At 39.9% G+C, this 25,031-nt stretch overlaps 1 protein-coding gene across 2 annotated transcripts; it reads left to right on the forward strand.

Annotated features, from left to right (window-relative positions):
• The first annotated feature begins 7,039 nt into the window (after window positions 1–7,039).
• thbs2a (thrombospondin 2a) lies at window positions 7,040–24,708 on the forward strand. Of its 2 annotated transcripts, XM_083922787.1 has the most exons (23): window positions 7,040–7,207; window positions 7,572–7,643; window positions 7,867–8,420; window positions 8,885–8,969; window positions 10,943–11,142; window positions 12,533–12,673; window positions 12,759–12,852; window positions 13,246–13,416; window positions 14,246–14,422; window positions 14,774–14,947; window positions 15,644–15,771; window positions 15,880–16,032; window positions 17,160–17,378; window positions 17,474–17,581; window positions 17,669–17,828; window positions 17,911–18,029; window positions 18,206–18,440; window positions 20,430–20,657; window positions 20,775–21,046; window positions 21,125–21,222; window positions 21,436–21,575; window positions 22,759–22,789; window positions 23,144–24,708. In XM_083922787.1, exons 2-23 carry the CDS (start codon window positions 7,577–7,579, stop codon window positions 23,145–23,147), a joined length of 3,558 nt encoding a protein of 1,185 aa, XP_083778913.1. In that variant the 5' UTR covers window positions 7,040–7,207; window positions 7,572–7,576; the 3' UTR covers window positions 23,148–24,708. The 2 variants fall into 2 exon arrangements, with proteins under 2 accessions (XP_083778913.1, XP_083778914.1); XM_083922788.1 differs by lacking the exon at window positions 22,759–22,789.
• The last annotated feature ends 323 nt before the right edge of the window (window positions 24,709–25,031 follow it).

The raw sequence follows: 25,031 nt of genomic DNA on the forward strand, positions 1-25,031 counted from the left end.
TTTCAGCCTTCATAATATATTTTTAAGACCCTTGTGATGGTAAATCAATTTGCTTCAAAATTCAAACAATCAAAACTTTGGATTTCAGGTCAACACCTGTGCACAAAAAAACTAGCGATTCACTCACTGGCCTGAGCTGAAGGAGGAAGAGGGATTCACCACCTTTGGCGACTTGGCTCTCATGCAAAACAGTAGCCTGTTAATGACTCTGGGTTGTAAATGTGAGCTACACAAACTAAAGCACTTTATTATTCTGGCGTTGGAAAAAAAATAATAAAACCCATTGAATTATACCCATACGACATTACATGCTGAAATATAGGCCACTCTGGTACTATTGGCTTGGGCTTTGACCGACTGTGTTGCGTGTATCCTTGGTTTTTCCACAAATGCACGTGTATCCCCTGATCATGTAACCACGACAACTTTTACGACAGTAGTCGAAGAAAATACTGTTTCTCAACTATAGGGGGAGTCCGAGAGCAAATCCTACATGTTGTTGCTTTCAAGAGGTACTGGTACAGTGGGTTTATGAGAGCTTCTGAAAACATCTGCCTGCTGCAGCCCGAAGCAGGGTTGATAAGAGGGGTGAAAGTGAAACTTCACAGTAAAGTTGTGGGTGTAAAAATCGAAGCTCGAAGCTGAACAATGCTAAAATGCTCTGTAGCACTGATTGGACCTGTAGAGTAGAGGGAAAATGTTCTTTGTTGTCATAACTAGAGTTCCCTTTTACATTACAAAAGTGATCCTTTGTTAATATAAAAATGTTTATTACTGCAGCTATAAGTAAAAGTACTGAGAGGCAGCAAAATCTACTTAAAGTATCAAAATTACAAGTACTCATTTAAAAGCAGAGGAATCCTTGTCAGTGTTATATTAGTGTCTGCTGTTATATATTATCAGAGTATAGTTGCTGCTGCATTCATGTGTCAACTGCATGTTAAAGGTGCAGCTGGTCAAGATGAAGTTCATTTGAATCCCAGTTTTTAAAATCTCACATGTAAGTATTAATTAATTTACATCTTAATTAAATAAGATTAAATAAATAAATCTTAATTTGCAAAGGGACTTGAAACCATAACTGGCAAATAAATGAAGTGAAGTCAAAAGTATAATATGTACCATTGAAATGTAGGAAAATGCAAGTTTAAAGTAGAGTAAATGTACCTCATTATTTTACACCACTGGTGCAGGGAGCTTCGGTGTGAACGATGTGGTACTTTAACATAGCTATTACCTTGTTTAGTTCAGAGTTTTTATAGGCAGCGGAGCTTCGGCACTGCTGCAGCACCTTCTGTGCCCAGGGACCCAAGGCCAGAGCTCCTCCTCCTCTCTACAACACTGAAAAGATCTCACACTCACTTTGTTCTCTCCCTCACACAACACTGTTCACAGGGCTTACTTTCACTGTCAGTACACATCAATCTCTCTCTCAGTCCTGCGTTGTTGTTCCCTCTAGATTTCTTAGTCATTCTTGCACACATTCTCTGTAAAATGAGCCCATATTTCTCCCAGTTCTTAAGCGTTTAGAAATTTGCTCAGTATATCCTAATGCACTACTATAACTCTACATGTCTCATCAGAACGAGGAGGAAAATGGGAATCTGGAAGTCATTACCAAATGATTGCATCTCAGAAATGAAAATGCAATCGTGAGAAAAGAGGAGGAAGTGAAATGATGATTGTTCTTATGTAATCCCCCACCCATTAACCTAAATGTAGGTAAGTATGAGTCGAAGTAAATTTAGCATAATACTACTTTCTTTCATTTTATACAGCATCTCATATTCCGTTGAAGTTCAGCACTCAACCCCAACTTTTTATTTCAAAGGTTCTTATTCTGCTTGTGTTCATCAGTTCAAATAAACATCTGGGGATAAGTCTTAGCCCGCTGGATTGACTGGCAGCCTGATACATCATTATGACAAGCAACGTTGCAGAAAGCTGGCAGTGTTTGACCCTCGCTAAACATGAGCAACCAGCAAGCAATTAATGGGGTTCTCACAGCCTGCCATCCTTCAACAGTCCTGCAGGCAACAAAGGAAGTAAACAAGATTCCCTCTGCTCATCCTTCCGCTGAGGATATTGGCTAAGCACACAAAAAGATTGGCAGGTTGATGTCATCTGATTTTGTATTCTTGGTGACAAAAACATTGGAGTCTTCCCCTGCTGCTGTTATGATTCCAGGCATAATATCACCCAGGAAATATTCCTTTGTGTTGGATTTACAAATCGTCTGTCAACAAATCCCACTCACATAGGCCACATACTGTATAAACCTTTGAGTCAAACACTGGTTAGCCCACTTTGATGAAATTCCTGTTCATAGCCAAAGTATGTGAGCCATTTTTATATGAAAACCGGAATTAGATGATTTGAAGGCAGACAGATGGTTACATGGAAACTGTCTGCATGCTTGACAATACGCACATCATATAAAACCTACAACGTAGATTTTGTTCTGTTACATTGCACACTTGGCTAATGTACCTGATACTCCAAATCACATTATCAAAATGTTCCTTCTCATAATATTCCCAGTTTGGTTGAAAGTGTAGGATGACTATACAGCATTGTGTGTCAAAACCCAGTTAGAACTTTCTTCGAAGCCAGAAAGTCAAACTTGAAGTCCTGCAGCGTTGTGATTTCATGATTAATGGTGTATAGCGATCAGCTTGAATGTTTTCCACTGTTTTTTTTGCTCCTCTGTCAACTTCTCAATTGCCTCACAAAACCCTTGAGACCAATTCTTTGAGCTCCTTTCTGTAAAGTAAAGCCTAGAGTGACTCAAATGTTTTTGTAAATTACTACCTGTAGTAATCCACCTCAGTATGAGTGGAAAAGCTCTGTGTGTCCTGTATCAGAAAGAAGATCAGGATTTTAAGCCAGGACATTCTGGTGATATTTCAGGAAGCTGAGGGATTTTGTATCACTGTGGTGTGATTTTATCCATAGTGCAATAAGGTCAGAGGCTGTAAGTGTTCTAAAATGACATCTCACGAGCCAGTAAATGCCTACATTTGGTGATTTTTATTTGAAATGTGTAGATAGTGACAGACAGCAACTCTGGTTGTATTTTGCTAGTGAAGAACTATTTCTGCACAAGCCATCTCAATTTTCCATATCTTTCTGCAGCCCAGATGCTTTGATTGATGGTTGCTCTGATGTGGCTCCATATATCAGCTTTAAACATTACACTGTGTCATCAGGTCAAATGAACATGTATGGAAGGAAGATGCATCCTGTCCAAAGTCTACAGAAAGAATATAAACTAGAGTACACAAGTGTTTAAATCGAGGGAAGAGACAAAAACAAATTCAGCATGAAATTTAAGTAACCTGTGTTTGGCGAAGGAAACGCTATAATATTTTGACAGTGAAAATTGCTATTGTGAGAACACTTGAAGGAAACGTCTGAAACTCCACTGAACACTTGTCTACACTACAGCCATGCTAGCAGTTCTGTGTTGCTAGCACAGTGGTGCTTTTAGCTAAATAGGCTACAAATGTCAGCATGCTAACATGCTCACAATAACAACCCTTACCCACCGAACAACAACATGGCCACACTGCGCAGGTGTCAACAGACAGATGGTCATTTGAGGTTATAACTCTTTAAGCAACAAGATGTAGGCTAACCCTAACCCTGTCTTTGAATCTATAGCCTAACCTTATCCCTTTATAGCTAACGTTGGCTCACCTTTCTTAAGTGTTGACGCTTGCATAGTAGGCCAATGCCAGGTTTGTTCGTTGACTCATTCAGTGGTTAAGATACAGGACAGGTCAGGTATTTGATGCCAATGTAGTATGCCAAAAAATGCTTATTAGCCTTAACACAAAGTGCAGCTGATTTTTATGGGGATGTCATTAGTTTTGCAGGTATTTGGTCATAGACCCAAGTATTGTACCTGATGACAGCCCTAGATTACAAGTCGTTACAATTCATCCTGAGGGGAACATGGATGTGTGGACCAAATTTTATTGCAATCCATTCAATAGTTGGTGATAATCTTCACAAGCACAATTGTCCACCTCATGATGGTGCTAAATGAAAAATTTAGTTACTACAGTCTAGACCAGAGTGATGGACCAACTGACCAACTGAACAACACTGCCACGCCGTTGGTTTTTTCTAGAAGGATACATGCTTGTGCTTCCCAAGTACGCCATACTAAAATTTTGCACATAAGCTGCTATATGAATAGAGTTTGATTTATTTGGATTGGAAAGACTGACATTTATTGGCTTTGCAAAAGTCTGAAACATTTTTAAAGAAACAACAACAAACTTGAGGCTATCAATGATAAATCAATCTCTAGAGTATAGGCTATAGCTGAATAGGGAGGGGAATTGACATGGGGGCAACAAAAATTTGCCATTGACATATCCACAAGCAAGATAAATTATGATTTCTAACTCACAGTAAATTGGTAATCTAAGCAGTAACATTCAAAAAGTATGCTGCTTCCCTCGAGATGTTTCAATGCATACTGTACATTAGCTACAAGCATGCAAACAGAGCTGTCATTCCATTTGGGAGATTATACAATGCTATTTTACAATGCCAGTCATTCTGGCCAAATTTGTTTCATTGGCATTACTCGATTTTTGGCATGATGGGCTATTGGAGGTAAATCTTAAGTAAAAAGGCCATTCCTACATAACGTCTTAATTTTTCATTCCCAGAACTATTGTATTTTACAGTGGACGTGAGATTTGCTTGTTGCATTTGTCACTCTCTCCAGTTCTCAGTACTTTAAACATTTCAGGTGCCAGATTTCCTTTTTGGATTGTGCTCCTGAGTCACACTGAACCCATTTCTAGTTAAGAACACATAAACCTCCAGAGTGAAGTCACAGCTTGGAGAAGAGAGCTGGAAACTAACCTAACTGACATCCATCACCTTCATTTCATGACTCCTCCAGATCTCTGGTGTTTGTAGCATTAAAAGAGGAATCCGTGTTAATGCTTGGATCCCTCCTGCGTGCTAGGTATTCACTGGACGTGGTGTGGTCCAAATGACCTGGATTGTCTCAATTTGGTGTTTTGAGATATTAAAGCACAGTGTTCTTGACTCTCTTTATGGCACAGTTGAATGTAAACAAGTCCGGCATTGATCTGTGACTACCTTTTATTCTTCTCTTCACGTTTTTAAATGTTATATGACTTTGCATGGATAAATATATGATTTCACTTCCATTGCTTTTCTGTTTCCACTCTTTGACATATGTGTAGGTAAAAGTGGATGAATGCAGATTTTACAAATGAAAAGTATGGGTGGAGGTGCTGTGGTGACAGTAATTTGAATAATCGTTATCGTATAAAATAACGGCCAATCGAAATACACACAGCCTGTATTCAGAAACTGTGCCTTTAAACGAGCCGTCAGGACTTCTGTACAGTTGTGATGTCACAACTATACTATATATAGGTAGAATGTGCTGCTACAGAGACTTTACAGTCATTCCCTGACTGCAATGATGCTTCAGAGACGCTGAGAGTGCAGATGCGGAATACTATGAAACACAGACCAATCAGGGAAGACTGGGCTTTTTCAGGATGGGGTACAGAAAGAAAGAATTTCAGACAGAGAGTGAATGCAAGTATATTCAGACAGATAGTATGAAAAAAAAGTTAGTTATTTTGAACATTTAATGCATGCAAGTATAGCCTGAAAATAACATGGGACCTTTAAAAACCAAAAGCTTATTCTTTATTTAAAACAGCCATTGAAGACGCTTTTCTTCCATACCTGACATTATAACTTTTGATGATTAATGATTAAAAGGAAAATATTCATACTGATTAAAACTCATCTTGAGAAACTACAACTGACAGCTGCAATACCACATTTAATGAGTGTAAGTTTGTGGACCATTTCAGCTTTTTCCACCCCTGACACTTTTGATCTCATGTCCTCTGGTCACTGCAGAATGCTTTTATCATCAGCGGGCATTGTCATATTCTTGAATGTCTGACTAACTGTTCACTACTGCTTATAATTTCTTTCAAGTTAGTGAATCCGAGTTGTTAAAAGGCATCTGCCCATTTGGTAGAAAACTGTCTATTTCTTCACCCCCTTTTTTTTCCTCTAAATGGAATGCACTTTTCCAATTGACGTATTCCATCCCTGAGACGTATGCTATTGGTACACAAAGGCCTACCCACATCCAGCACTACAGGGCTTCAAGAATGAGACGTATCAGCTTTTCTTTCCCCGACACCATGTAGGGAAGGCTTGGCAAAAATATCACAATCTCCAGGCGCAAGACAATGCTTGCCAGCAAAGTGGAAGCATCCAAAGTATCTATTGTGTTGGAGGTCATTTTCATGTTCTTTTTTTGCCGCACATTTCAGACATAACTAGGATACTCACTTTAAGTTTTTTTTTTATCCAAGTTTTGAATAATAACACTGTATCACTGTAAATAATGTCACCCATATATTCAAAATATCAACTGTATGCTGTATGTTTTTTCTTTAAAAAGAATAACCTATGCGATTCCGGAAAAGTGTTTTATCCAAATATCTGAATGTATTATAATTCCGCTGTTATTATTTGTATTTTTGAAGTGCTGCTACAGCTATTATACTTTAATATAACACACTTGTATATGATATTGTTGAATAACGTTACTATAACACTTATACAACAATGCCTTCATCACCATAACTTTTTCCCCCTCCAGTGTTAAACAGCCCACCTTTCTCCATCTATCTTCCCAGCGAAAGTGAATCATCTCCAGACACAGAGGGAAGGGAAGGTGGGTTTGATAGGAAGGGGATGGTGGGCATCCCCCCCCCCCCCCCCCCCCCCCCTCCACACACACACACACACACCACCCAGCTTCTGTGCGCGTGCGTGGATACGAAAATGACGCCATTATAATTAAGAAAATTACGTAACGCTGTCGCTTAACTATCGGTCACAAACGGTTCATACCCAAAAGAGTTTGATTGACAGGCTCTCTCCGAACCTCTATATATAAGAGGAGGGAGGTGGATGCCTCAGCTCAGTCACTGCTGTGCCTTTAGTCCTGCAGACTGTGGATGTAGTGAACCAAAGTGGACTTTACGCTTTTTACGCACAAGGTTTACAGGAGATACCACTTCTCATTCATTTAATCACCGGCTTTTTTTCTTACCTTTTTCGTTTTCTTGTTGTCGGATATTTGACTAAATTTAAAACATAAGACAGCATTCGTCAGGTAAGTTTCATGGACGGCACTATCGTTGTAGTTTTCTATGTGGACAGATGAGAGAAATCGATCCGCGCTGCACGTTATTTATGTGTTATCTGACTAGGAACACTTAAATAGTATTATAAGATTATTCCTCCACAGGGTACAAAAGAGAGGCATGCGACTGTACAGGCGTGGGATGCTGTAAACAGTATATGATGAGCCGGATTTATTTGATCTTTTATCGTAGCATTAGTATCTATCTTTATCGAATTATTCACTGGGAGGCTCAAGTGCAAACTCTTTGAGATGGACCCAGGACTTGACATAAAAGATTGTCATAAAAACGATTATCAATAATAAAACATGTCTGATGTTTTTTTTTTTGAAGGAGATATGATACTCAGGAGAAGTCTCTTCTTGCTGCTCTTATCATTTAACTTCCTCCACGCATTACCTCAAGGTAAGTGGACAAACTTATAAATTACTGTAATAACAATGGATGATTGTTCCTCAGTTTAGTGGGGCTTACTAACTTGAGGAGCAATCATGCATTACAGAGAAGTATTTTGCTATCCCCCCTTGTTCTTTTGTCCTTTAAAAATACCTATTCTCTATTTTTAAGGGCTTATGAAGTCTTATTCTTTTCCCTGGAAATAACTGTCCAATAACTGTCTGATTTGTAGATGGTGAGCAGGAGGATGAGACATCATTCGACTTGTTTGAAATTTCCCACATAACTCGCAAGACTCTGGGGGCCAAACAGTTCCGGGGCCAAAACTCAGATGCTCCTGCTTACCGCTTCATACGCTTCGACCACCTGCCCCCAGTGAGCCCCCCCATACTAAAACAAATACTACGTCAGATCCAAAACAATGAGGGCTTTGTGTTTGTAGCCAGCATACGCCAGGACCGCGCTTCACGGGGCACCCTGATCGGTTTGGAGAGCCCCAATGGCCAGCGGCAGTTTGAGATTGTGTCTAATGGACGGGCCAACACTCTGGATCTGGTATACTGGGTGGACGGCTCCCAGAATGTGGTTTCATTCGAGGATGTGGACCTGTCTGACTCACAGTGGAAGAATATCACACTTCATGTTCATGGGGAGAATGCAAACCTGTTTGTTGGCTGCAGCCTCATAGACAGCTTCATCCTGGATGAGCCTTTCTACGAGCACCTGCAGGCTGAGGGAAGCCGCATGTATGTTGCAAAGGGATCCATCCGGGAGAACCACTTCAGGGTAAGACAGAGACTACGGCTTATAAAGCTAGTCAAGGATTCCTCGGGATCTGTAAACTTAAGCCTTTCTACGTCAGTCCCTGAGTGACTTTTCTTTTCTTTAATGACCTTAGAATATTGTGTCACTTCTTGTTATAAGAAACTGTGGTCTTAAATAAACTTATCATAAAGGCTCACTTTTAAAAACAGTTTGCAGACATAGAGACAGGCACACTCCCTCTTTAAAAGTGTGGCAGAGTGGCTCAGTGTTTCCCTGTTCTTCCTGTGTTCCGAATTTAGACTCTAAATTGCCCCTTGTGTGTAAAATTGAGTGTGACAACAAGGTCAAGAGAGAATATGTTCGTCTGTTGGACTGTTTCCCAATGCAAGCTTGAACAGGAGTAAGTAGGTATAGAAAATGGACGATTCTGACATATATCAAAGTAGCCAAACGATCTAATAGTAACATTATCTCTTACCAAACAGGGCCTTCTGCAGAATGTGCATTTTATCTTTGACACCACGGTGGAAGACGTCCTGCTGAGCAGAGACTGCGAGGTGGCTAAACAAGGTAAGGTATTTTTTGGTGGTTCTCTTTAAGGTGCTTAAACCAGCATTCAAAGGTTCCTGCTTTACCCAAAGCAGTGGGAACCATTTTTATTTATGTTATTTTCATAAGCCAAATGATGAGTCAAAATAATTATATTTGCTAGCTGTTTCAAGCCCGATACCTTGCAGATGTGATTTGGAAATTCTTCCACATGCGACCCTTCAAAGCACGGTATCTGTGTTTTGTTAAGTATCAACCACAGCAGCTTTCCAGACCAAACAGTTTAGCATTCTCAGTTGACTCCCTTTGTATGAATTTGGTAGGGTTTTTTTTTAAATCTTTTTTTGTAAGTGGATCAAGAAAATCGTAGATTTGATATGTGGCAAGATCTCCCACCATTACTTCATATTTACGGAAACATCAGTGTGGATGCAGTGGCCTGAGATCGAGCAGTGTTTGTGGTGAACAAAAGGAGATACAGATGCTTACATTTATTTCCATTGGCAGTGGACTCTGGATAATGCCCTGGGAAAGAAAATAGAAAAGAGAAAGTAAATGCTATAGTGCAGAGCAGGGGAGCTTCCACTTCCAGCTGCGCACACAAACACGCACACACACAGTGAAGTCATGAATTGGCTGATTGGGTTCCTTTTCTCAGCTGAAGCTTTGCTTGCATGCGGGATAGTATCGTGTGATCCTCAGCGGGGCTCACACGAAGAGCAGTTGCTACTAAAAAGATACAGCTATCTGAGTGAATATATAATTATCAATAATTATCAAAGCTAAAAAGGTAAGCAGATTAGGGAAACAGATCCATATGCAGTCTCTGTGTGTGTGTTTGGTACAAGCAGTGTTGAATTCCAACTGACTGAGTTTATTTGTTGAGCAAATGTCACCAAAGCCTGAAAGTCTTCTGCATGCTGGCTGGTACCAAGCTTCTGCACTGGTAGAAATTTAAATGCCAAAAGTCATTCATAAACCCACACAACCCACGCTCATAAAAACTGTCATGTGGAAATAAATGAGCAGTATGAAAACTACCCAAGCTTTTCTCTCTTTTTGATTTTAAATATGCTCTATCTGCTTTGAGAAAATAAGAGAATGCCTATCAGGGAGAGAAGAATGTGTAAATGCTTTCACAGACAAGCTTGCGCGTGTTCTCACGCACGCTTGGCGTGAAGCCCTCATGAGATTTGAATGAATCTAGCAGACTAAAAGGGAAAGAAAACATAGCACAGGCTACAGCGGAATATCATTGGGAAATTTGGACGACAGCTTGATTTAGAGTCCCCCGGTCTGCTATTAATCTTCACCAATTTACATAGCAAGATCCAAACCAGTTGCAGATAGTGCTGTGCTTTGGCTGAGTGACAGGCGTTCCATGAAGTATTGATATGTGCCTCGTGTGTTGCTTTTTCTGCATTACAGCTCATCATGATAAGAAGACTCAACATGTAAGCCCCATGAACAAGTCGTGGCTTAAGATCAGGTGTTAGTAATGAATGATAAATGCTGCAAATGTTGACATCTAAACGAAGGTATCTTTAGTGCCTGTGCTACTGATCAGCTCTAAGGATAAGACCACAAGCTTCACAGGCTCCATCTGTGTGGTCACTCTTGTCTGTGAAGTTTATACTGGAATGGTTTGGTTTCTCATCACTCCAGGAACACCCAGATTTCTGCCACCCAATCCCACGGTTAACCTTTTCTGTCCCCGCTGGCGGAAAGATTTACCATCACCATTTTCAAACAGATACATTTTTTTAAATCAAACACATGCTCACTGAACATCTGTTTTTGGGAACACAATAAACATTGTAATCATGACATTGTTGTGATCTTTTTGCTGGCCATGGGAAAACAGGAAATCACTCTTTTCAGAGTCCTTGTGTTTCAATCATCATATCTCTCAAATATGTTTGCCACCGCCAGTGTTGCTTTTCCATTTGGTTATTTTTTTTAATTTGCTTTTACATTGTCTCTTTATTTGCCAGATGATGCTAATATTGTGAGTGAGAGCACAGAAATTTTGGACGTGAGTCCCTCCATCACTACCAACATCATAGGTCAGAAGACAGACGATATGGGTGCAGATATGTGTGAGCGCTCCTGCGAGGAACTTAGCACCATGTTCCAGGAGCTCAAAGGTCTACGTGTTGTCGTCAGCAACCTTATTGATGGCTTGCAAAAAGTGGTAAGTAGTAGAAGTGACAAAGTTTAAATCATTCTGTTTGTTTTAGACAAGCTGTTGCCCGTTTTTTTCCGCTGTGCTTTACAGACCAATTTCAGTGATGAATGTGAAATCGGTGGAATCTGTTTTTGTGTGAGGGAAGAAAATGAACATAGACATTTTAGAAAAACAAATGATACAATCCTCAGTGTGGCAGGACGTACAGGGTTTGTATTAGGTTACGAGGTAACCTACATTGGTTTGAAAGGAAACAGTCAGTAGCTGCAGGACTGTTTATAGAGTTCCCTGTGATGGCTGAACCTGTTTGACTCCTGCTATCTGTGGCAGCGTGAGTCAGACAGATTTTATGACATGTTACATGTGGATATAGGAAGTGTTCCCCTGACAGCGATGGGGTCCAGTCTAATGTCTGGCTGTGTTTAAACAGCCCATGTGTTTTCTCTGAGAGCCTCCCAGCAATAAGAGTCTGGGCATGAACCTTGGGAAAAAAAAACGTCTGGGATGAGAAGGGTCCCTGAGGCTCTTCCAGACCGAGTGGTGTCTTAGATTCTAGTGCTGCACACTGCTGCCTCCCTTTTCCAACGGGAGGATGCTGACACACACACACACACACACACACACACACACACACACACACATACACATACACTCACACAAACACACACATACACACACACACACACACACACACACACACACACACACACACACACACACACACATACACATACTCATAAACCTTTGGCAGTAGTTTATCGACTTACAGCTCCCAAGTGTTCAGCAGTCCAGCCAGAGATCCCCTGATCTCCAATTGGGTTGGAGGTTACACGGTTACAACTGAGGTTACAACTGAGCAGCCCTTTTCAATGGGTTATTTTCCTAGAAACACTAGTGATATACAGACATGTTGTTTGCAATTTGGAGTAAAGAGAAGCACATTTTATTATTACACAATTCACATTTTTCTTGGTAATATAATAGAGTAGGTTTTGTGTAGATGTACTTTTTTGAGTTCATTTAAAAATGAATCAGTCTTCTTTTTGGTCCGTTTAAGTTTTCTCTGAGCCTGAGGATGGAGAGGTTTATTGAAAAGTTGTTTCTTAGTGATGTTTGTGCGTTAGCTTGACTGGTTTTCAATATAAGCAATCTAACTTGTATGCTAGTAATATTTAAGTGAGCAACATTACTTCTACAGGAGCAGATTGTTCTACTCCTCTTTACACCTGGTGAAAAGTAATCCCACATGTGCTCTTTTATTAGCATCAGCTTGTCAGCAGGTTTAGCACCTTCACATGCTTCATTGAATGCAGTGTACCTTTATCATGAGTGTGTCCTGATCCTTTTTGACTGATCTCCTTTCTGACTGCAAAGCTGTCTGTTGTTGTCTGTTAAGACAGAGGAGAACACAGTCATGAAGGAGGCCCTTGGGAGGATGAAGAACTCTTCAGAGAAAAACATGTGCTGGCAAGATGGCCGCCTGTTTGACGATAAGGAAGACTGGGTTGTAGACAGCTGCACCAAATGTACCTGCCAGGTAGTGCCAAATCATATGAAAATATTGACAGATTTACTGTGGATATCAATGACCCTGATACATCTCGAATATCCATTGATGGCAGGAGTCCAAGATCGTGTGTCACCAAATTACATGCCCCCCAGTGGCCTGTGCCAGCCCATCATTTATCGATGGCGAGTGCTGCCCCGTGTGTTTGCGTAAGTAGCTGAAACCTCCTATTAGCCAATGTGCTCAGCATATAAACACAATTATAAACACATGTAGTTTTATGCCTGCATGCTATTTTGAATTAATGGTACAATATGCTGTAAAAACATTGTTCCACACGTATTACGTCTGGAATACCACAGGACTGTTGTAGCCAGTTTGTCTTTGTGAGCGAACCACATATTTATTGGAAATATACAACACTCTGTAACTGAGTGGTTACTGTGGGTTTTACAGATGAGGTCATGTGATAAACAGTCTGACATAAAGAATAAAAACAGGGCCGTCATGATCCTTTACTATTGCTTTTATCCTTCTGTTTTCACATTAAAGAGCAAGCTAGTGTTTCTTAAAATGAGTCTTTGTGCTTTTACTTCTTGAAGCTAAAGATAGTGAGGATGGCTGGTCCCCCTGGTCAGAGTGGACAGAGTGCACAGTCACCTGTGGGACAGGAACTCAACAAAGGGGTCGGTCATGTGACGCAACCAGCAACCCCTGCACCGGACCTTCTATCCAGACACGCAAGTGCAGCCTGGGAAAATGCGACAGCCGTGGTGAGGATGTTTTTAAAATCTCCTGTCACTCACTTACCATTTAAATAAATGGCATCCAGTAGTAACCCTTGTTAGTGTTGTAATATTGTTTTGATCAAAATATGCATCTGCCATTGCCACAACAACACAATAATCTAAAACAAATAACAGTATGACATAAGAGAGGGAGGAACATGATGGAACTGTGGAGTTAAATATGAGATGAGATCTCCAAAAGTACAAAAGATCAGAGTTAACGCCTCCATAAAACTGTTGAAAATGGATCCATCTGAATGAGGCTGAAGGGTGTGCTCAGTCAAAATTAATTCTGAATACAACACTGGCTGAGAGGGTGTTCCACAGTGCAATGATTCACCACAACTGGGCATGCAAAAATATAAAATATTAATGAATATGATCCCCCGCGATGGATAAGCCGTTGAAGATGAGTGAGTGAGTGATGAATTTGATAGTTAGATTTGCTTTATATGAGGTGGATGGCGAAACTGATGAATTTTGTGTTTGATAAATTGCGGAATTCGCATGTGTTATTACTTGCAGCTAACATTACACTGTATCTGTGTGAGTGACCGAATCAGTCTAACCACTGGAGGATAATTTACCCACACTGACATAAATACTGGCGCAAGCGTCTTAGAACATCTTTGAAAGTGAGCCATCGTCGCCAGCATCACATAATGTTTACTTGTAGAAAATGTGGTGGCCATTTTTCTTTGCTTTTGCAAATTATACATGTCTGTAACTATTTGACTGAGTGGAAATCTAGAGGATAATACTTGACATGTGTTTTGGTAATCTGTGCTTGATATGTTTGATCTTTGATACCCAGTTCGCCAGGATGGAGGGTGGAGTTTGTGGTCGCCGTGGTCGTCCTGCTCAGTGACCTGTGGAGAAGGGCAGATCACCAGGATACGACACTGCAATGCTCCCGTGCCACAACTGGGGGGTAAAGACTGCGAGGGAAATGGGAGAGAGACTCAGCATTGCACTGCCAAGCCCTGTCCCAGTGAGTATTTCAGCGTGTTAAGGGAACACTCAAAAGCAGCATCTCCATTACAGCAGCATGTGTGCCGCACAACCAGACTTTCTTAAGCCTCATGGCTCCCCTGAGGCAACATTCCCCATGTGATTTGGACTGGCCTCCTGTCTGTCTTTCAGGAAATGTTGACTAAAATCAGCTCAGTATGTTTTCTCTTGTAGTATTAAGTTCTAGGCTTCTGACTCTCTGGATGCTTCTCAGATATCAGACTTTAAATTGTATTTTTACTTAGAAAGAAAGAAATACATGAAATATTTGGGGAATTAAATGCTTTATGTAAAAAATTAACAACGGCACATCTATCTCTGTATCTTTTAGTTGATGGCGGTTGGGGTCCTTGGTCTCCATGGGCGACCTGTTCAGCAACATGCGGAGGGGGAGTCAAAAGTCGGGCGCGTGTGTGTAACAGCCCCCAACCTCAGTATGGCGGCAAGAAGTGTAATGGGGAGGCCAGTGACAGTGACAGCTGTAATAAAAAAGATTGTCCCATTGGTAAGCACCAGAACATTAGCCATGCAAGCTGCAAGCTGCAAGCTATAGGGATGGGAACTACTGCATGGATTGCAATGAAATTTGTACAGACATTCATACTCCCCAGAGGCTGAATTCCATATTTTTTTACTTTCTAGCCAATTTCTGGTTTTGAGTCAAAATTGTCAACCACATAACTGCAAAACTAATGTTATACACAAGCTTAGCGGTTATTTGCGTTTAGTGCTAAAAAGCAAATGTTAGCATGTTAAACTAAGATGCTGAAAAGATAATCATTATGCCTGATAAACACCACCATGCAAGCTGTGAGTGTGTTAGTATGCTAATGTTAGCTCTAAGCTCAAAGCATGGTCATGTCCAGATGGTAAATCTAGATATGCAAAAACTCTCACAAGACTCTCTTCCTGACTCCCATTTTGTGTGAAATCATATGACCTAAAGCGTCTATGTGGCATAGTGCCAGGGACTGTAGACTCTTTGTCTTCTTACTTTACGATTGTTAGATATAACTTGACAGAATTAAAAAAAAAAAAAAGGTTTCGTCACTTATGGAGTATAAGGGAGCATCTAGTTGAGAAAAAAACCATTGCAAATTAAAGTTGAATGATTTGGAGACACGCCATACAAATATATCCAGTTGTGTTTAAATCAGTTTACCTTGTTTGTACCCATTCTTGCCATCTAAATCCCTTGCAGATGGCTGTCTGTCTAACCCATGCTTTGGGGGAGTGGATTGCAACAGCTCTCCAGATGGATCCTGGGAGTGCGGCCCATGCCCTGTTGGTTTCCGTGGAAATGGTACCCACTGTGAAGACATCAATGAGGTAAAAGTTCCTGTTTTTCTCATGTGCGTGAACCAGACGTGTATTTAAGACTTCATTCATGTAAATATTTGTCTGCGTTTTACTGATGCTTTTCATTCCTTCTTGCAGTGTGACATGGTGTCTGATGTTTGCTTCAAAGTTAGTGGAATGCAGCGCTGCATCAACACCGATCCAGGTTTCCACTGCATGCCCTGTCCGAAGCGCTACAAGGGCACCCAGCCTTTCGGTATGGGTGTGGAGGCTGCCAAGAAGAACAAACAGGTGAGTCTCCCATTCAGTGCCAATAACAGACTATTGATCGGATGCCATTCAAACAGGGGTGAGAACAAAATGCAGCAAAAGAAAGGATACAAAGCTCCAGGCTCGGTTTTCAAGAGCAGGTGTGTGAATTGTTGTATGTCTGATTCAAATTTATGAATTATGGACGCAGCACTTTGGGTGATTTATAAGCCTTTTTGTTATAGTGAGAGTATTTACACAGCAGTGAGAGGAGGCCAACATATATGAATGTGATTCACCTTGAAACATTATCAGCAAGCAGAAGGAGAAGGAGCAGAGTTGGGCAACTCTTAACAACAAACATATGTCCCATGTCTCTGTTACATTCATCGCAGATTGAAACTATATTTTTACAGTAGGTGTTGAACATGTCAGTGCTTTTAGTCAAGAAAAATGTTTTGTACGTTTTTTTCTTAACTTTTAGCTCTGCCCACTAGATCTTTAAAACTTTCCAGTATTTCCACTCTTGTCATAGCAGTTCAATTGTAACTGTATCACAGGTAATACGACATGTCATATATGTCCCATTAATTACTCCCTGGAAAACTAAAAAACTTGCCGTGCTACTCTGACTGGCCCTTGCATACCATCCCATTTTGTCACTTGTTGGCTTCTGCAGCTGCTTGTCTTTGATACAATGCCCCAATTTCCCTAATTGATTTGGAAAAAAGGGAATTGTCTCATCACTGGCATTTAGGGGGGGGCTCCATTTCACAGTTTTGATCAAAGGCCTGTTCTTGCTGTCACTCTCTGCTCTATGAGCTCATGGAGTGGCATTCCCAACTGCAGTTATGTTCATCCTCTGGTAATGAGTGGCAGCTGTGAATATCTTGTTCTGCAATAAAGGGGCAACATTGGGTCATAGTGGGATGTGTGATGCCTTAAATGGGATTTCATGAAATCAACTGTGCCCAGAAGTGCCCCTCACTTTGGCTTTGTTATCATTTCCCTTAAACCTTCAATCTTTGAAATAGCCTCAATTTGGGATTTCCTCCCAAAGAGTAGTGGTACGATCTGTAGGCTTCTCTTGACTTGAACATGTCATCAGGAATCATTGGATGTGGTCTGTGAGAAATCTCAGAATCCACCTGTCCTGCTTATTTCTTTAGGTATGTGAGCCAGAGAACCCATGCAAGGACAAGACCCACAACTGTCACAAGTATGCTGAATGCATCTACATCAGCCACTTCAGTGACCCTATGTACAAGTGCGAGTGCAGGACTGGTTATGCTGGAGATGGCTTCATTTGTGGAGAAGACTCAGACTTGGATGGCTGGCCCAATCATAACCTGGTGTGTGGTGCCAATGCTACATATCACTGCAAGAAGGTATTTTATTGAACTCCATCACCTTATTTGATGTAGCCTATTCTGCATTGGTTATAAACTATTTTACCTGTAAAACTCCTCCACTACTATTTCAGGATAACTGCCCTAGTCTTCCCAACTCTGGACAAGAAGACTTTGACAAAGACGGTCAAGGAGATGCTTGTGACAAAGATGATGACAACGACGGAATTCTAGATGAGAGGGTGCGGGAGTTTTTTACACATTCAATTCTATGATCAGATCATTTATACCCAAAGAATTCCTTAACAACTATGTATTTTCCACCACAGGACAACTGTCCCCTCCTTTACAATCCTCGCCAGTTTGACTTTGACAAGGATGAAGTTGGCGACCGCTGCGACAACTGTCCCTATGAACACAACCCCGCTCAAATAGACACCGACCACAACGGAGAAGGGGATGCCTGTGCAGTGGACATTGATGGAGATGGTAAAATAGCCGAGCCTAAACAAATAATAAACTGTAATTGTTATATTTGAACTCTCAAGACAATGTCATCAACTTTCCTCAGATATTATGAATGAAAACGACAACTGCCCCTATGTGTACAACACTGATCAGAAGGACACCGACATGGATGGAGTTGGTGACCAGTGTGACAACTGTCCATTGTTGCACAACCCTGACCAGGTACCATGCTGCATTTAATGACACATAAGATAAGGAAAACTTTATTATCCATTCACACATAATTGCATCACATTGTAGGAAGAACAATCGCCAGTAATCAGTACATCACATCACATAACGTTCCAGTACAACAGTAGGTACAGGAAGTCTTAACCTCTGCTGTATTTATCCAACAGACAGATGTAGACAATGACCTTGTGGGAGATCAGTGTGACAATAACCAGGACATCGATGAAGATGGCCATCAGAACAACCTGGACAACTGTCCCTATGTGGCCAACGCCAACCAGGCTGACCATGACAAGGATGGCAAAGGTGACGCGTGTGACTACGATGATGATGATGATGGTATACCTGACGACAAGGACAACTGCAGACTGACACCCAACGCAGACCAGCTGGACTCCGATGGTAAGGATGTAACATTTAAAGGGGTTAAAGATTGCAGTGTCCAGCGCATGCCACGCTGTTGACGTTTTGCACATTTGCCCAATGGCATACCGACTGTTTAATGCAGTAGTACAGAAATGACGGTACAAGCAGTAGTGAACTGTTCCTACTCAACTACAAATTACTTGTGTTAACATTTGTCTTAGTTAAAGGCAGCTAACTTAAAAAAAAAATCAAGCCAGTTATTAGGTTAGTTACTAAGCTGTAATCATCCAATTCAATTCAATTCAATTTTATTTATAGGGCCAACTCATAACAAAAGTAAGACGAGTGAACTAAAACCAATACACCTATAACTAGACAGTTGTTCTCTTGCTTATGTTGAAAACACCAAGATTAGGGATTGTTTTAGCATGTATCAATAGAGTTTATTGTCATCATGTTGTATGCATGCTTGGCCAGTTACTAATGCAATGTTTCTGAAACACCAATATTCTGTACTTTTCAGTCAAAATATAAATAGTAAGCACAAAAAAAACTAAAAATGACTATAAGTAAAGGCTATTGGTTGCTTTCTTGGAAAAATTATATAGTCTAGAAATCAGAATTTAAGGGGTGGGCCTTTGAAGCATGATGTGTGACATCAAAAATAGTTTAGAAGTCAATCCTAGTCCATTATTCAACTTACACATTTGTGATGTTGAAACTTCAAGCCACCACTGCACAAACACTGAGAGTGGGCCTACATCTCAGACACACTATTGGTCCAAGCAGACTGTGTTTATATGTTTTAGTACATATCTGGAGGGGATCTTTAAATATAATTTGGCCTGATGTGAAAGGCTTGTTGAGACTGTAGCGGTACTTAATTGATCATCTATATAGCCAAATTCAAAGCTTGTATAATAGCCCGGTATTTTATGTCATTTTGCTTAAACATTCTCTCTCCCATGGTCCCCATGCACTCAAGCTTTGTACTCATTATTCACGTTAAGCTTCAGTATGCCTTCTCCCAAATGTTTTCATGGTGAGTAATTATCTCCACTGCAGCAGGTGTGAAATACTGTGTAGTGGCTGTGGAAAGAGTCAACGGCCAGGTTGGCACAGGTGATGTCATTCTGCATGACTTCACACGCCAGGCTGTGAAGTTTTTTTTTCATTTCCTTTAGGCTTTGCTCAAGATTAATCCACAGTGCCCAATTTAAGCGGGAGACCTGGAGTTTGTAGAGCTGTTTGTAACTGGAAACAGACTGTAAAGTAGGAAGGCCCTGGACACTGACACTTTCACAGCTCGTCAGATATTGTTTATTTGATAGCATTGCTTTATCCCCTTGTGCAATAACAAAGATGATGACAGAAAGCAGCTAGCTACTTCCACACAGTGTCCTTCATTTGCCATTGGCGCCCTTTCCACTGTGAGCTCCTTGCCTGCAGTCTGGCTCTAATAGACTTCAGGCTTCAGATGGTTACAAGTATCAGTGGAAGTTGTCACAGCATGAAAAGATGGCTGATTTGCCTTAGTAGACTTGGCAAAGGTTTTAAAAGCCAGTTTCCTGGAGGGATTGCTATTTTCCCCATTCATCTTTAATGTTAACTTGGAAGCTCCTCAGCACTCACTGCAGTGGGATTCTATTATGAGACTCACATTAGCTGCCATAGAGAGTCTTCCAATCTATGGGAAACTAGGATCAAATGCAGATCAAATCATGCATGTCCAATTTAAACTAGAATAGTAATATTTTCCCCTGTGCCTTGGTGTGACGTCAAAATATTTAAAAATATTGTAAATATTATTCCTGTTATTATTATTTTTTTTTCCCTGTGCTTATGTTGTTCATATTTTTTTTATATTTTCTGCAATTTATTGTTTCTTAGTGATACCTCTTCTATGTTTACTATCCACTTGCTGCTGTGTAAAGGAAATTTCCCCTTTGTGGGACTAATAAAGGACTATCTTACCATATCTTATCTTATTAAACTAATTTATTTTACGTTGGGTTTTTTTAACAGGCGATGGACGAGGCGATGCTTGCAAAGATGATTTTGATAACGACAATATCCCAGATATTCTTGATGTGTGTCCGGAGAACAATGCCATCAGTGTCACAGACTTTAGGAAGTTCCAGATGGTCCACTTGGATCCTAAGGGAACCACCCAAATTGATCCCAACTGGGTGGTAAGACACCAGGGTAAAGAGCTGGTTCAGACCGCAAACTCTGACCCGGGCATTGCAGTAGGTGAGCAGCACATATCTTTTCTACTCCCAACAACCATTTCACGTGTTGCTGTTTTCAAACTCCATTTGACGGCACAGCGCCAAGATTTAGCATAATTTTTCTTTTGCACCATCACAGGTTTTGATGAGTTCAACGCCGTGGACTTCAGTGGAACAATGTACGTGAACACAGACAGAGACGATGACTATGCAGGCTTTGTGTTCGGCTACCAATCCAGTGGGCGCTTTTATGTAGTGATGTGGAAGCAGATCACACAGACTTACTGGGAGGACAAGCCCTCCAAGGCCTTTGGCATCTCTGGCGTTTCACTCAAAGTCGTCAACTCGTCCACTGGCACTGGAGAAAACCTCAGGAATGCTTTGTGGCACACGGGCAACACTCCTGGACAGGTTAGCTGCAGTCTAAATGCTATTTGGTCTTTTTTAAAGTCTGACACAGTATTAAGTGTTGTTAACTATTTCACATAGGTGCGGACTCTGTGGCATGACCCCAAAAACATTGGTTGGAAGGATTACACAGCCTATAGGTGGCATCTCATCCACAGACCGAAGACTGGTTTCATAAGGTAAGAGAGTTTACCAGAACAAAAACAGCCGTTTTCATGTCACAGTGAGAACTTTGATTACAGTGCTCCAAAGAGCAACAGTGCGTATTTTGTGTAATCACTCTTGTCTCTCTACTGCAGTTTTTTTGTGGTTCATGTATTGACAGAGCATACATTAGTAAGCATCATAATCTCAACACATTAAGAAGTGTATGTCTATCTTGTATTCTGTAGGGTTGTGGTCTATGAAGGTAAACAGATAATGGCTGACTCGGGACCAGTTTATGACAAGACGTTTGCTGGAGGAAGGTTAGGCTTGTTTGTCTTCTCGCAAGAGCTGGTGTTCTTCTCCGACCTCAAGTATGAGTGCAGAGGTTAGTAAACACACTTTGATTACTTAAAATTTCTAACCATAAATGTTTCTTGTTTTTTTTATACCAATAATGATGTGTGTGTATGTGTTTGCATGCATGATGTTAATTTTTAAAAACAGAAACAATATGAAAAAAGAAGATATTCGTGATTATTAGCGTTGAAGGATTCATACTGTAATACCCACTTCTGTCCATGCTGAGGAGCTGTTCATGACTCAGTTCATCTCTTAATGTTCAAGCTAGTTTATACGGTAGCCCTGATAGGCAAGTGAGATGTTTTAAATCTAAAGGGTTTTCTGTCCTGCGTTTCTCCTGCGTGACTCAAGTTTCGTTTTTTGTTTTTTATCTATAACAAATTTTGGGAGATGATATTTTGTCACAGTCACAACAATGGAGCATGCACATCCATGGAATGGCTTTTTGTGTAGAAGTCTGTATGGTTATACTGTAACAGCCTGGGGTTGTTTTCAGGTGATTTAATAAACTGAAAAAGAGGCTTTTCATACCGTATAAAGCAGCTGCGGGCAGCAGGTATTATGAGATTCACCCACATTCATTCACAGAACCATGCAGACTGATGTACTCACTTTCCTGATTTAACCACGTTTCTGTGCCAATTTTTGTTGAAGTTACATACATTTTAAGTATATTAGCACTGATTCAATGTCTTTATATTTAAAGAATATCTCTAAACAAAATTCTATGAACTTCTCCCACGGATGTGTGTGCTCCATTGTTGTGGTTGTTTCCATGGTGCCGAATTGACCCAGAAGTAGGCCACAATAAATCATTTTCTTTTTTCCGCCTTTTCTTTCTCCCTTCATGTCTCTTCCCGAGGCATGTTTTCACAGATGAATTCATAAGTCAGAAACACAGGAGAGAAAACATTTGGATAAATGAGGCAGGGGTTAGCTAGTTTTTCCAACAAACAAACACACACAAACACACACACACACACACACGCACAAATATATATATATATATATATATATATATATATATATACACATACAGAAATGTTCAATTACGTAAATCTTTAAATAGCTATATTGTGTCATAAAGTGCTTGAACACATAATTACAATGTGGTGAATATGTGAGAAGAAAGTGGGAAGAAAACCTTCTTCATCTTTGAATAATGTGGGTTAAGTCTTTAAACCTTCAACATCTTTTTCAAACCTCAGATAAGCCGGAGTTTCCAACTGTGTTCACAAGGTAATGATGAGAAGGGTTGTGTGTTGTGTGTTGGCTGAAGCAAAAAAAAGAGTCACGCTATGTTTCTGCTTGTCAGCTTGTCCATTTACAATGCTGCAGATGCATTGTGAAAGACCTTGAGCCAATGACTTAAGATCTTGTGTTGAGTGCTAAACAGTGGAAAATGAGCCTACAGCTTCTTTCACAATAACAGCCGCAGTTACTGAAGACACGCTTTTTTCTTCTTTTTTTTTATGCACAGTGCACGTGTTGTTGCTGCACTCTGGCACTTTCACTGTGTGAATCTCATTGAATGTCCTAGTTTTGATAATAAATATGACGGTAATGGAAGCAATTTTCTCAATCTTTCCACAGATAACTGAGTCAAGTCTGATAGAAAAAAACATCAGAAGGCAAAAGACAAGAATCTCTCAAAGTAAACATCACGTCATCGGTAAATCCATTTCAACATTTATGACACTTTCCATGCTTCTCCATGCTTTGCCTTAATTCATCCACTGGATAGGAAACCATGGCTGATTTCAGTTTTTCTGTTGACTTATACAACTGATGAGAAAGGATGAGGTTTTTGTTTTGTTTTTTCCTTAAAAAGGAGTTTATCTAGTTATAACTGGTGTACCTATGTCTACATTCTAAAGGTGTCAATGTACAACCACTTACATGCTGTATATGATTGCCTACAGTTTCTTGTAACTTTTAAGTGACAAAGTTTTTCTGTATTTTTGGGATTAAGAGGCTCATTCTTTGATAATTATACAGTGTCTGAAAAACATAAACTGTAACCAAAGCGTAATCATTTACTGTCTTAACTCCATTACTATTTCTCCTCCTCTTTTTTCCTGAATGTGTTTTTTTTATATTATTTTTCATGGAGAACGATTTGAATAGGCCATTTTAGTAAATGCCAAAGATGTTTATACTAAGTCTGTATTATATTTACTTTTTGTAAATTATTTATGCTCTGCTTGTTTTTTGTTCCTTTGTATCTTTTTTATTTTGCTAGAGTTTGTAAATAATTATTTATTTGTTTACACTGACAAAACGCATCATTAAATATCACAAACGGCAAGATAACTCGTATAGTTTTTGAGTGTTGTCATGCATTTCCTTGTTAATCTTTCACATTAACTGTAACGTAAAGCTTTGGAGAGGATAAACATCAGCTGCTTGTGAGTCATCACACAGCATGTGTGTTTATGTATGTGATAGTAGCTGCCAGAGGAAGTTAATTCTGGTAGTATGTGTATGTTACAAAAGCCACTGTTTATTTTCTTAGCTGTTCAGTCAGGGCCTTATTGTCCCAAGTGATATTTCACTTTGGTGCATGTGGAACATTATTTGAACGCTCATACCCTACGTCTATAGAAGCCTATAAATGATCCAAATTGGCTACAAATTGGGTTAATAGCACAAGCACAATTTACTATATGTACAAAATAAGTAAATTAGATCAGGGTTTCAATTTCAGTTTTAAAAGTAGTGAAATGAATAGGCACCAGATTCCTATTAGATTTAGAAAGTGACATATGACATCAACAGAGAGTCTGAGTCAAGAAGATCAAATACGTTGAAAATATTTTATACAAATTACTTTTTCATTCATATGTCAGTCACAAGTATTACTTATGGATGTTGTGAAATTTTACATTGTTGGTTGAAATGGAATCCAGTTGAAGGTCTGTAAAGACAGAGTGTGACTGTGTGACTGTATATTGTGGATCGAGGACGTGTTAGTGTACAACCTTGTTGTCGTTAGTATGTATGCTTTCTGTGTTTGGTTTCCATCTTGTTCATTTTGTTGAGAGTTTGCAATGCACAAAATGTAAATGTTTTTTGTAAACTTGTGTTATTAGATATACATTTTCTACAAACATTAGTGTAAAATTGTTCTGTTTCATGAATAAATCTCTTGTACACCATTTTGTTGATGATATACATGAGAATTTAACAGGTATCCCATTATAATTACTGCCATACTATAAAGCTGTTTAACCAACATTACACACAGTATGAAATACTAGTTAGATATATTTTAAAGGCTATTGTTAATTTGTATTTCTTATTGCCAACAAATTCCATAACAATACCAAATCCAAAATTTGTGTTCCGCAGTCTCACAGTACTTTCTGTCTTCCTGATTTAATATCTGGCTATTAGCTCCAGTATACAGTATATTAGCTGTTTTAAAGGATTTATATTGTATATACTGTATTTAGCAAATGTTACTCAAACAGAAGTAAAT

The sequence above is a fragment of the Echiichthys vipera genome (genome assembly GCF_963691815.1).
Source record: "Echiichthys vipera genome assembly, chromosome: 11".
NCBI lineage: Eukaryota > Metazoa > Chordata > Actinopteri > Perciformes > Trachinidae > Echiichthys > Echiichthys vipera.